Genomic DNA, 14,120 nt, shown 5'->3' with positions numbered 1-14,120 from the left:
ATCCTCTGATGAGGATTAAAACAAACAAACAAAAAACCCTGAGGTCCCCCTGGCCGGTTTGGCTCAGCGGTAGGGCGTCAGCCTGCGGTCCAGAGAGACCCGGGTTCGGTTCCCGCTAAGGGCATGTACCTCAGTTGCAGTTTGTCCCCGGCCCTGGTTGGGTCATGCAGGTGGCAACCACTCGACGTGTCCCTTTCATGTCGATGTTTCTCTGTCTCTCTCTCCCTCCCCACTCTATCTGAACAAAAAATCAAAAAATGTCCTTGGGTGAGGATAAAAAAACAAAACAAACAAACAAAAAACCCCTGAGGTCTTGGGAGGAGCTTGCCCTGGAGGAGCAGAGAAGAGACTAGCTATAGAGGATGTGCATTAGGAAAGAGGCTCAATGCCAAGGAGCTAGAGAAGGGGAGTCAGAGAGATGAGAGGGAGACCGTGCAGAGAGGTGCAAAGGAAGGTGCATTTGGAGGGTCAACCAGGGCTATGGCTGGGTCTGCTTGGGACTTTGTTGGAATCTTGGTTCCAGACTGAAGCCAGTGGCAGTAGGGTTGGAGAGAGGCAGGCAGCACTGTGTGTGTGTGTGTGTGTGTGTGTGTGTGTGTGTGTGTGTGTGAGAGAGAGAGAGGGAGAATGGAAGGAGAGACCTGGATGCCTACCCACTCCATACTTGCTGCAGAAATGCTAATGAAGCCCAAAATAAATGCAGCGCCAGGGAGTGACTCAGTCACCGCCAGTCACCGCCAGTCTGTGGGCAGCTGTCAGCAGTTTGGGTCACCTGGCAGGGCTCATGTCTTCCCATGCCCAGTAGTCCCATGCATGTGCACAAACGTGCTGGGGTGGCACTAGGGACAGACACAGCCACAGGCCCCTCTGGCAATCCATGGGGGCACATGCCACCAACCCAAAGACTGGCCTCTGTCCCTGCAGGAATGCCAGCAGCTACCTCATACAGTTAGCAAGCAGTTATTGAGTGCTGGCTGTGTTCCAGGTCCCATGTTAAGACCAAGTCCCTTGTCCTCTGGAAGCTGACATTCTAGAGCAGCACTCTAGAACTTTCCTAATGATGGAAATGTTCTGGAGCTATGCTGTCTAATACAGTAGCAACCAGCCACCACACATAACTACTGAGCCCTTGAAAGTGGCTAGTGAGACTAAGGAACTACATTTGTACTTTTATTCACTTTTAATTAATTTAGACTTAAATAGCTATATTTGGCTGCCATGTGGAACATCACTGCTCTGAAGGGAAGCACAAACACATAACAGTAATCTTAATAAATAACTAAATTATATGGAGGTTAGAAAGCGATCAGGCAAAGAGACAAGTGAAGCAAGGGGTGGGGGATGCCAGTGCGTAGCTTCTGGTTCAGGAAGGGGAATCAGAAAGGCCTCTCTAACCAGATGAAATTTGAGCAAGCCTAAGGAAGTGATGGAGGAGCTATGCAGAGATCTGGGAAAATGCTGTTCCAGGCAAAGCAAACAGTCTGTGCAAAGGCTCTGAGGCAGAACTCTGCCTGACATGTAAGAACAGCAAGGTCAGTGTGGCTGGAGCAGAGTGAGCAAGTGAGAGAGCAAGAGGTAGGGGTAGGGCAGGGAGATGTTGGGCAGATCTCACAGAGCTCTGTGGGTCACAGTGAGGACTTTGCCCCCTGAGGGCAATGGGGAGCCATCGAAGGATCTAGGCAGAGGAGGGACATGACCTGACTCAGGTTTACATAGGCTCCCTTTGGCAGCTATGGGGAGAACAGCCTGTGGAGGGTGAAGGTGGAGGTCAGGAGACCTGGGAATTGATGACAGCTTGTTACCACCTCAGTTTCTTGTGAGGCTCTAGACAAGCTCAAAACAGAACAAATTCTAGGTTATAGGGCCTGGAAAGAGGGCCTTAAACTGGGCTACTGGAGCCTTGGAAGTCTGTTTTGGCTCTTATGTTGTCCCTCTGTGTGGTATTGAGCCAGGCTCTTCCCTTTTCTGGGCCTCAGTTCTAGTGTCTGTGTAGTGGAAGTGTTGGATGCTGCCTTGACAAGGGAAGGGGGTCAGCTGGGGTAGGATGGAGGTTCTTGATCTGCCTCTCCCGGGCTTCAGGGTGGAGAACACCCACTAAGGCATCTAGGCCCCCAAGATGGGGAAGGGAGATCCTCCTTCTTCCAAGGAAACCCAGCTGACTGGGGAAATGGTTGGGGAGGAGGAGAGGACCTACATTCCTAAATGTACTCTGGATGCCTGATGTATACTGACCAATGCTGAGACCCATCAAGAAGCCCCAGGCTAATATACACAGAGCCAGATATGGCATTATGGTGAGGACTGAGAGAGAGGTAAACTATTTTGATTTTTATTTCTATTTTGTAGATGAGGCAACTAAAATTCAGAGAAGTAATTTGCCTAGGGTCCCCTAGTGAGGGGTACAGCCAGGGATTGAACTGAACTCTCTGACTCCAGAGCCTTTTGTTATAACCACTATAATCTACCACCTCTCCTCAATGTAATGACTGAAATTGAAAAGAAATTGAGCCCAAATGAAGGAAATGATGGTTCTCACTCCTCTTAGTGCTGCCATACCCCACCATCTGATCTGGAACCTTGTGTCCACTTCTGTGCTGCAGATTATGAGAAATACAACGACCAGCAGTGTATGTCCAAAGAGGGACGTGTCAGGGAGGGCACTTAAATCCATGTTCTAAAAGATGACTTTTTAAGAGAAGCTTTGGGAAGCCCCTTCCAGTATAGTCAGAGAAAGGACTTTGTCACAGGCAAGGCAGCCCACATATACTGTAGGGGCAGTTTCTGGAAGGAGTAAGCTTGTCACAGGGGCATATGAAAGGAAGGTGGTGACTACCTATGGGGAAGTTATAGAGTGAACTCCACAGAGAGGGATTGATCCAGAGGGCCTTGGGTTCCTGTGGTCTGGATTCTAGGAGGGCAGATCTGGTGGCCTGACTGCTCCCTGAACTGCTTGTCCATCCTGCAGTCCCCTCGGATCCCTGCGAGAACAACCCTTGCCTGCATGGGGGCACCTGTAGAGCCAATGGCACCATATATGGCTGTAGCTGTGACCAGGGTTTTGCTGGGGAGAACTGTGAGATCGGTAAGTGCCCTGGACTTGGGATCTGAACCTAAATTTGTCTGACTCCAGAGCCCTGGGGTTTGTTTATCCCAGTGGCCATCCCCATGAGAACTTAGAGTTCACAAAATGTTGGCTTCAGGTGCTCCCTTTCCTTCCCCACTCCTTGGATCCAGTAAGTCAGCCTCAGGACCAGCCAGATGAGTTCTCATCCTGGGGGCTGGGGGGCTGGTGTGCTGCATCCCATTACTACCAGGCAGGAGTAAGGAAGGAGAAGACAAAGGGATGATAAGGCTCAGACTCCTTCCAGTCAAAGTCTTCAAAGAGTCCTGCCTTCTCCTGGGTGGGTAGGGGTATATGTACCACCAACATAATAGCCCCAAATCTCAACACAAGAAATATGACAAATTATGAAATTATAACAATAAATATAAATAATACAATTTCTTGCCCTGGCCGGTTGGCTCAGGGGTTAGAGCGTCAGCCCAAGGACCAGAGAGACCCAGGTTCTGTTCCCGCTAAGGGCATGTACCTCAGTTGCAGTTTGTCCCTGGCCCTGGTTGGGGTTGTGTGGGTGGCAGCCACTTGATGTGTCTCTCTCACATCGATGTTTCTCTCTCTCTTCCTCCCTCCCTCCTGCTCTATCTGAAGATAAATGCTAATAATAATAATAGTAATAATAATACAGTTTCTTGAGCTCTGTGCATCATCTCCTCAATTTCACAACCTTCACAACTACACTAATTATAGAAATATAACAGTAAATATAAATGACATAAACTCTTGAGCTCTTCCATTGACTCTCCACTCATAACCACCCTTGAGGAGGTACTATTATTTTGTTTGTTTGTTTGTTTGTGGTACATGCCCTTAGCGGGAACCGAACCTGAGGCTCTCTGGTCTGCAGGCCGATGCTCAACCGCTGAGCCAAACTGGCCAGGGCGAGGAGGTGCTATTATTGATAAAACTTTGCAAAAAAAGAAAAGTAACTGAGTTTAAGAGAGTGGATGTGACTTGCCTGATATCATACATGCCTCAAGCACTGTCTACACAGGGGTAGTAGAAGAGGAAGTTCAACTGGATACCTGTCTCTACAAACAGCTTTGTGACTCTCTGCAAGTCCTTGCAAATACTCTGGAACCCAGTTCCCCTAGGTTCCACATTCCACAAAGACCCTGCAGTTTTGACATTCTCTGGTACAGTTGGCAAGAATATAACCTTCATGGTTCTGGAATCAGGTGGAATGCTCAGCACACCCTGGCCCCCAGCCAGCCCACTGGCATCTGCTCTCATTAAAACTATGTTAATCATGTGAGGCTCCACCCTCTTGACCTCCAGAGGCATCAAGCCATTTATGTAGACCACTGCTCCTGTACTTAGGTCCAGGATAGATGGTAGGATCATGACCCCATCTTCTGCCTGGTTTCCTGTGAGGACTGGGGACCTCTGACTCAACCCCTCCCTCTCCCCTCCAGACATCGACGACTGTGTCTCCAGCCCCTGTGAGAATGGAGGTACCTGCATCGATGAAGTCAACACCTTCATCTGCCTTTGCCTCCCAAGCTATGGGGGCAGCCTCTGTGAGAAAGGTGAGTCTTTGCTGAGACCTCAGAAACAGGAGGGGGTGTGGGTGCAGGCCACAGATCTCCATCTTTGGTTCTGTGGCTGTGAGTCCAACAGGAGGCAAGTTATTGTTTTTGAGATAAAATCCACATAACATAGAATTAACCTTTTTAGAGTATACAGTTCAAAAGGAATTCAATACATTTACAATGTTTTGCAGCCACCACCTCTAGCAAGTTCCAAGATATTTCCATCATTCTAAAAGAAGACCCCTTCCCCCTTACTAGTTACTCTTCATTCGCCATCTGCCCAACCCTGGAAACCACTAATCTGTTTTCTGTCTCTGTGGATCTGCCTATTCTGGACATTTCATGTAAATGGAATCACACATTATGTGTCCTTTTGTGTCTGGCTTCTTTTACTCAGTGTCATGTTTTTGAGGTTAATCCACATTGTAGCATATGTCAGTGCTTCATTCTTTTTTGTGGCTGAATAATATTCATGGTATGGATGGACTGAATTTTGCTTATCAGTTCTTCACTTGATGGGATATTTGGGTTGCTTTTCCCTTGAGGCTAATATAAATAGTACTGCTAGGAACATTCATGTACAAGTTTTTGTTTGAACACCTGTTTTCTTTTTTATAAAACATTTTTATTGCCCTGGCCGGTTTGGCTCAGCGGTTGGAGCGTCGGCCGGTTCGGTTCCCGCTAAGGGCACGTACCTCGGTTGCAGATTGTCCCCGGCCCTGGTTGGTCGTGAGGGTGGCAGCCACTCGATGTGTCCCTTCACATCGATGTTTCTCTCTCTCTCTCTTCCTCTCTCTCCCTCCCGCTCTATCTGAACAAAAAATGGAAAAATGTCCTCGGGTGAGGATAAAAAAAAAAAAAAAAGATAAAAAACATTTTTATTGATTTGAGAGAGATGAAGGGAGAGGAGGAGAGAGAGACACAACATCAGATGGCGGCCTCCTGCACTGGGGATCTAGCTCGCAACCCAGGCATGTGCCCTGACAGGTTCAGAATCGAACTGGTAACCTTTTGGTGTATGGGACAATGCCCAACCAACTAAGCCACCCAGCCAAGGCAGAACACCTGTTTTCTGTTCTTCCTTCACCCCCATTCCTTTTGGTTTATAACTAAAAGTAGAATGGTTGAGTCATGGTAATTCTACGTTTAACTGTTTGAGCAATCATAAGACTGTTTTCGACAGTGGCCACCTATTTTACATTCCCACCAGCAGTTTACAGGGTTTTGATTTCTCCACATCCTCATTAGCACTTGTTATTTTCCTTTTTGAAAATTATTAGCCATCCTAGTGGTGTGAGCTGTTATGTCATTGTGGTTTTGATTTACATTTCCTAATGACTAATGATCTTTTCATGTGCTTCTTGGTGATCTTTTTGAGAGAAATATTTATTAGAGCCCTTTGCCAGGAGGGAAATTTTAGGTCTTTCTGAGACCATTTCCTGAGTTCCCAGGTCCACACTGAGGGTGTGGTCTTGCAGATCAGAGGATACATCAGAAGTGGGACAAGAGGGGATTCAATATTCCAGTTGAATCTCTTCCAGCAACAAAGAAGTGAATATGGGACAGGGAGGTGAAAAGGGGGCAGAGCCTCAGGGGGAGGGTGTTGGAACCAGGGAAAGGGATGACATAGCCCCACAGTGACCTTGGATAGGCCCTCTCTCTGTGGATTGGTTGTGCTCATGGCCAGCAGAACAGTCCTCTAGGAAAGACCAGCCCCCTCATACTCCCTTCCTACTTCCCAGACACAGAGGGCTGTGACCGAGGCTGGCACAAGTTCCAGGGCCACTGCTACCGGTACTTTGCTCATCGGCGGGTGTGGGAGGATGCTGAGAGGGACTGCCGCCGCCGAGCTGGCCACCTGACCAGCGTCCACTCACCTGAGGAACACAGCTTCATTAACAGTAGGGACTTTGGGATGGGCAGGGGTGGTCCTGCATTTTTTTTGCCAGGGAAGTCCCCGGGCTCCTTAAGACACCACCTTTCTGGAGCTGTGTTCATTAGTGCAAGCCCTGGTCACTTAATAATTTCCATGTCTGTTTATTCATTTGTTAATTCATATATTCACTTCATTCATTCATTCATTCATCATATATTTACTGTACATTTGCTGTGTGCCAGGCACCATTCCAGGCACCTGGGACACAGCAGTGAGCAAGATGCACATTGTCCTGTCCTAAGGGAATAACATTCTTGTTGGGGACATTGGCAAACAAGTAAATATCTAATTAAATAAATCTATACTATAATTTAGCTGGCCCTAAGTATGCTGATGACAAATAAAATGGCCAGGGGATAGAGGGTGATGGGGAAGTATCTGTGATGTGTGGGATAAAATGAGGAAGAAGCTATGCAAAGACCTAGGAAAAGTCTTGCATTAATTAAATCTAGCATTTATTGATTCATTCATTATCCCTTCTGCTGTCTGTTCATCCATCCATTTATTCACATTTTCCTCATCCCATCCCCTAATTCTTTCTTTCTTTCTTTTTTTTTAAAGGCTTTATTGGGGAAATATACATGGGTGGGAACTGTCCTCAGAAACATCTCAGGACACTGTCCTCCATCTCAATGGGCAGTTGCAGTCTCCAGGGGCCCCTGCTCAGAAGCATCTGACCAGTCTCAGTGATGGTCTCATCTGTGACTCCTGGAGGAGCACAGTCCTGGGGGTGGCCACTACCCCACCGCCCCATCCCATCCCCCAACCCCTACCTCTATCCCCTAGTTCTTTTATTTGTTCATTCTCTGGGTCCCTCGTTTCTTTTTCCTAGCTGCAATCAAACATCCTCCTCTACTTCCTCTGTCTTCAGTGACTAACTGGTTCACTGGGTCTCAACACGGCCCTGTCTAGAGCTACCTGTGGACTCTCCTGTCCCTTACTCTCATTTCTGAAAAGATCTGATGTCTTTGTTTATTCCTTACTCTGGCCATATGTTTAAGCCACAAATTGTGGCAAGGCCGGCCACAGTAACAGCCCTTTCTATGCCCCACCTCCACCCCCCAGGTTAGAGAGCAGCCAAAGCCCCAGCCTGCTGGGGAATGGGGGACCTGGCCTCCAGCCTGTGCCAGGGCTGAGGGAGAGTCTGGGGTCCTCCGGCACCCCTCTTGCCTTTAGCTCCTACCCCACCTCCATCCTTCCACCTCCATTCCTTTTCCCCTCCAGCCCACCTCCAGGCTGGGAAAGGGGCTGGGTCTTCCTCTCCCACCTTCCACCCCACCTCTAGCTGGCTAGGCACTGGGGAGAGGCAGGTGCCCAGCCCTGAAGACTCCCCCACCCTGCAGGCTTTGGACGTGAAAACACGTGGATTGGCCTCAACGACAGGATCGTGGAGAGGGATTTCCAGTGGACTGACAACACAGGGCTGGTGAGTGGTGGGAACTTGGGTCTCTGCTACCAGGCTGTTGACTTGGGTCTCATCTAGAACAGAGAGATAAGGGTGAGCCCCATGGTCCTAGGCTCTGGCCTCACTTTACCCTCTTATGCAAACTAACTATCAGAGGTCTGGAGTGGCAAGTAAGCTTCAGCGAAGCCCCAAAGCAACCAACTTCCTAGTCCTGTACAGGGCCCATCCACCTAGTGACTGATGCTAAAAACCCTGGACTAGGGATGATTCCTTTGCTCGCACTGCCTGCTCCTCCAGCCATAGGCTCTAAAATACTCTCATTTCCCTACATGCCCCTGCTTGCTCAGCCTATGTTATCCCTCACTGGGACCCCTGCAGCATCCCTCACAGTCACACACACACACTTCTACCGACACTCCTGCCCCTCTACCTGACGGCCATGGGGACTTTTAAAAATTGAGGTGAAATTAACATAATATAAATTAATCATTTTGAAGTATAATTCGGTGGTATTTAGTATATTCACAACATTGTGCAACCACCATCTCTACTTAGTTCCAGAATTTTTTCAACACCCTGAAGGAAAACCCTGTGCATGAGACCTTTTAAAAACTATACATCAGCCCTGGCCAGTTTGGCTCAGCGGTGTGAGCGCTGGCCCACAGACCAAAGAGTCACAGGTTTGATTCTGGTCAAGGGCACGTACCTTGGTTGCAATTTGGTTTCTGGCCCTGGTAGGGGTCATGCGAGAGGCAACCAATCCATGTGTCTCTCTCACATTGATGTTTCTCTTTCTCTCTCCCCCCCTCCCACTCTATCTGAAGATAAAATGGGAAAATATCTTTGGGTGAGGATTAAAAAAACAAAAACAAAAAACTATACATCAGATCAAGAGTCTCCCTGCTTCAAGCCCTGTCAGACACCCCACAGTTCTCAAGATAAAGACCCCCCTCTTTATGCTATGCAAAACAGTTTGGCAGTTCCTCAAAACATTAAACATAAAATTAGCACATGACCCAGCAATTCCATTCCTAAGTATGTGACCAAAAGAAGTGAAAACAGGGATTCAGATACTGGTGCACACATGTTCACAGCAGCACTAGGAATAATTACCAAAAGGAACAACCCAAATGTTCATCAACAGATGAACACATACACAAACTGTGATCCAATCAAACAATAACTACAGTGAAAAAGAAATAAAGCGCTGACACACACTACAGTATGGATAAAACTTGATGTTCAGTGAAAGAAGCCTGGCTGTGTAGCTCCGTTGGTTAGAGTTGTTCCGACACACCGAGGTTGCCAGTTTGATCTCCGGTCAGGGCACATACAAGAATAAACCAATGAGTCCTGGCTGGTTTGGCTCAGCAGTAGAGCGTTGGCCTGTGGACCAATGAGTTATGGGTTCAGTTCCGACCAAAGGCATGTACCTCGGTTGTGGTTCATCCCCAGCCCTGGTCCAGGTCATGCAGGAGGCAACCAATCCATGTGTCTCTCTCACATCAATGTTTGTCTCTCTCTCCCTCCCTCCCTCCCTTTCACTCTATCTGAAGATAAATAGAAAAAAATCCTCAGGTGAGCCCTGGCCGGTTGGCTCAGCGGTTGGAGCGTCGGCCTGCGGTCCAGAGAGACCCGGGTTCGGTTCCCGCTAAGGGCACGTACCTCGGTTGCAGTTTGTCCCCGGCCATGGTTGGGTCGTGTGGGTGGCAACCACTTGATGTGTCTCTTTCACGTCAATGTCTCTCTCTCTCTCTCTCTTCCTCTCTCTCCCTCCCACTCTATCTGAACAAAAAAATGGAAAAATGTCCTTGGGTGAGGATAAAAAAAAAATCCCCAGGTGAGGATTAAATAATAAAAAGTGGGCCCTGGCCGGTTTGGCTCAGTGGTTAGAGGGTCAGCCTGCGGTCCAGAGAGTCCTGGGTTTGGTTCCCGCTAAGGGCATGTACCTCGGTTGCAGTTAGAACCCAGCCCTGGTTGGTTATGCGTGTGGCAGCCACTCGATGTGTCCCTTTCACGTTGATGTTTCTCTCTCTCTCTCTCTCTCTTCCTCTCTCTCCCTCCCACTCTATCTGAACACAAAACGGAAATAAATAAATAAATAAATAAATAAATAGTGGGGGAAAAAAGAATCAACCAATGAATGTATAAATAAATGGAACAACTGATTGATGTTTCTCTCTCAAAATCAATTTTAAAAAATGGGTGATTTAAGAAAGAAGCCAGACATAAAAAGACACATATTGTATGATCCCATTTATATGAAATGTCCAGAACAGGCAAATCCATATAGACAGAAAGTGGATTTGTGTTTGCCAGGGGCTGGGGAGGGGAGATGGGGAGTTACAGCTAACAGAGACAGAGTTTCTGTTTGGTGTGATGAAAAAGTTCTGGCAACAGACAGTGATGATGGTTGTACAACTTTGTGGATCTAATTAATACCAATGAACTGGACACATAAAAATTATTAAAATGGCCCTGACCGGTTTGGCTCAGCGGTTAGAGTGTCGGTCCACAGACCAATGAGTTGCGGGTGCGATCCTGGTCAAGAGCATGTACCTCGGTTGCAGCTTGTCCCTGGCCCTAGTTGGGTGGTGCGGGAGGCAACCAGTCCATGTAGCTCTATCACATCGATGTTTCTCTTTGTCTCTCTCTCTCCCTCCCACTCTATCTGATAATAAGTAGAGAAATATCCTCAGGTGAGAAATTTAAAAAAATTATTAAAATGGTAAATTCTGTTATATGTATTTTACCATAATTGAAAAAGAATCCACCTCCTCTCTTCTACCACAGGAACTGGCCCCTTCCCACACTCTGACCACACCCAAACTCCATCAAGCATCTTCAACTCCACTAGCCTCTATTCCATTCCTCAAACTGGTCAAGCTCAGTCCTGCCTCTGGGCCTTTGCATTAGCTGTTTTCTCTGCTTGTTCTCTGCCTGCATCATTCTCTACCTTGAGTTATCATCTCTCCTGTTGCCCCTTCAAGGAAACCCTCGTGGACTTCCAGGCTGAAGTCACGTTTTGTTCAACTATTTTTCTAACAGTGAGTGACTCATATTGGAAACAGACTATCAGGAAGCAAGACAGGAGGCAGAGACATAAGGGACAAGGATACTGCAGCCTCCCAGCCAGAGGAGGGGTGACTCAAATTGCACTGACAGCCATCCCCCGGGCAGGCAGAACAGTGCCCATTATAGAGATAGAAACATTGAGTTCCTAAGAGTTTGAGTGGTTTGGTCAGGGGAGCCCCACAGTGAATAATGCCAGACTCTGGGTCAGGACACCCGTTTCCTGAGCACCCCTTGCTCCACATTTCTGCAGCAATATGAGAACTGGCGAGAGAACCAGCCAGACAATTTCTTCGCGGGCGGGGAGGATTGTGTGGTGATGGTGGCACATGAGAGTGGACGCTGGAACGACGTTCCCTGCAACTACAACCTTCCCTATGTCTGTAAGAAGGGCACAGGTATGCTGCCAACCTCCATTTCCCTCCTGTGGCTAACATTCACGGGTTCATGTTTTTTTTTAAGTGTGTAAATGAAGAGTCAGCTTTGCCCAATTTACACTCTCCAGCACTGTATGAGAATGTCCATTTTTTTCACCCTTGCCAACTCAACGCATTCTTAAACTTTTTGTTCTTTGTTCATCTAAGTGATGAGAAAATAGTATCTCAATGTTATTGTAGTTTGTACATCTTCAAGGATAAGAATGACCAGCTATTCATATGTTGATAGGCTATTTATATGTAATTTATTTTCCTTTGACCTGCCTATTCATCCCCTTTTCCTAATTTTCTATTAGCTTGTTTGTCTTACTGACTAGTAAGAGTTCTTTACATATTAAGGAAACATTTACATGCACTCTTGTGACCACCTTTCTCTTATACTTTTGTTCATTCTTGCTTCCTGTTTCTTTGTAAATTCTCAGATGCTTACTTCCTTTTATTTGCTCAAATTATTCTTACTTTCTATCTCCTTCATTCCTGTCATGCATAAGAATTAGGGGGTGGGCCCTGGCCGGTTTTGCTTAGTGGTTAGAGCATCAGCCTATGGTTCCTGCTAAGGGCACATACCTTGGTTGCAGTTTGTCCCTGGCCCTGGTTGGTCGTGTGGGTGGCAGCCACTTGATGTGTCCCTTTCACGTCGATGTTTCTCTCTCTCTCTCTCCCTCCCACTCTATATGAACAAAAAATGGAAAAATGTCCTCAGGTGAGGATAAAAAAAAAAAAAAGAATTAGGGGGTGGGATGTATCCAGGAAGTTCCTGCCTATAAGGGGCTCCTGGTCTGGTCTGAGGAGACAGACACATTCACTTCTAGCTCTGTGAGGTCATAGCTGGGCAAAGGGCAGGACCTGGATAGGTGTGTCATTCCTAACAAGAGAGGAAACCAGTTCAGCCCCTGTGGTGACCACTTTCCTAACTGGAGTGTCCTCCGTCCCCAGTGCTGTGTGGTCCCCCTCCAGTAGTGGAGAAAGCTTCGCTCATTGGTGCCCGCAAGGCCAAGTATAATGTTCATGCCACTATACGCTACCAGTGTGACGAAGGATTTGTCCAGCACCACATGTCCATCATCCGGTGCCAGAGTAATGGCAAGTGGGACCGGCCCCAAATCATCTGTACCAAACGTAAGTAGCTGCCCCCAGACAACTCAACACATTTCCAGCTATTTAGTCTCCAATTAAAACATCTTATAGCCCAGCCCTGGCCAGTTCTGCTCAGTGGTTAGAGCATCGGCCCGCAGATCAATGAGTCACTGGTTTGATTGCATTCAAGGACACGTACCTCGGTTGCCATTTGTCCCTGGCCCTGGTCAGGGTCATGCAGGAGGCAACCAGTCAGTGTCTCCGTCTCACATCTCTCTCCTCTCTTTCCCTCCCTACTCTATCTGAAGATAAATAGAAAAATATCCTCAAGTGAGAATTAAAAAATAAATCTTATAGCCCGGCCAATGTGGCTCAGTGGTTGAGCATCAGCCCATGCACTAAGAGGTCTCCCGTTCGATTCCCGGTCAGGGCACATGTCGAGGTTGTGGGCCTGATCCCCAGAGGGGGGCATGCAGGAGGCAGCCAATCAATGTTCTCTCATCGATGTCTCTATCTCTCTCCCTCTCCCTTCCTTTCTCTCTAAAGTCAGTAAAGAAAAAGTATTATTATTATTTTTTTTATCCTCACCTGAGGATATTTTTCTTTTTATCTTCAGACAGAGTGGGAAAGAGAGAAAGGGAGAGAGAAACATCAACACAAGAGGGACACATCGACTGGTTGCCTCCCACACAACCCCGACCAGGGCCAGAAACAAACCACAACCGAGGTACGTGCCCTTGGCCAGAATCGAACCCGTGACTCATTGGTCCATGGGCCGATGCTCTACTGCTGAGCCAAACCAGCCAGGGGGAAAAAATTATTTTTTAAAAATCTTATGACTATATACATTGATTTGACTAAATGTCTGCCTGATAATACAGCCTTGCAGATAAGTGAGAACTTACCAGCTTGCCTGGTGTTTCCTCCATTTCTCCTCCCCCTGGAGAATTCCCCTGCATCAGGCCAGTGCCTCTCACCACTTTTTGCTACTTCCCTGTCTTTCTTCACTTCCCTGCAGCCAGAAGGTCCCATCGGATGCGGCGACACCATCACCACCACCAACACCACCACCAACATCGCCATCACAAATCACGCAAGGAGCGCAGAAAACACAAGAAACACCCAGCGGAGGACTGGGAGAAGGAGGAAGGGAATTTCTGCTGAAGAACCAGGCAAAAGAAAGCACAACACACTTCCCACACCTCCTTTGGAGTCTTCGCCTGGGGAGACAGAGTCCAGAGGGAAGCAAGAGGGTCCGGAAGCCCCTAACCCCCAAATCCGACCCCCATAATCCTTTGTAAAAAGCTCCTCTCTCCTCTTTTTTACATATACAGGTTCTCTTGGCAGGTGCAGCCATGTGTCCGAAAATCCAGTTCTAGTCAGGCTGGACTCTGGAAGAATTTCTCAATGGAAGGAAGCACAATTGGCAAAGATTGTTCTTTGCTGCACTGGTTTAGTTTTTTGTTGGCAAGGCTAATTGCCAGTTGTTGAAATAAGGCTTTGATAAGGGTGCAAGCGTGTATGTTTGGATTTGCAGTAAGGA

General features: G+C 47.5%; 1 protein-coding gene across 1 annotated transcript in view; it reads left to right on the top strand.

Annotated features, from left to right (window-relative positions):
- NCAN (neurocan) overlaps nt 1-13,818 on the top strand; it is a 28,067-nt gene extending 14,249 nt beyond the window's left edge. The window contains exons 10-16 of the mRNA XM_036241016.1: nt 2,966-3,082; nt 4,534-4,647; nt 6,393-6,551; nt 7,930-8,012; nt 11,317-11,461; nt 12,437-12,619; nt 13,596-13,818. Of these exons, the coding sequence (XP_036096909.1) occupies nt 2,966-3,082; nt 4,534-4,647; nt 6,393-6,551; nt 7,930-8,012; nt 11,317-11,461; nt 12,437-12,619; nt 13,596-13,741 (947 nt within the window). The 3' untranslated portion in view covers nt 13,742-13,818. The remainder of the gene's footprint in view (nt 1-2,965; nt 3,083-4,533; nt 4,648-6,392; nt 6,552-7,929; nt 8,013-11,316; nt 11,462-12,436; nt 12,620-13,595) is intronic.
- Nucleotides 13,819-14,120: the final 302 nt, after the last annotated feature.

Source organism: Molossus molossus, unplaced genomic scaffold (assembly GCF_014108415.1).
Source record: "Molossus molossus isolate mMolMol1 unplaced genomic scaffold, mMolMol1.p scaffold_m16_p_4, whole genome shotgun sequence".
Classification (NCBI taxonomy): Eukaryota; Metazoa; Chordata; class Mammalia; order Chiroptera; family Molossidae; genus Molossus; species Molossus molossus.
The sequence above is the reverse complement of the archived record's forward strand: the minus strand, read 5'-3'. Positions and strand labels throughout refer to the sequence as shown.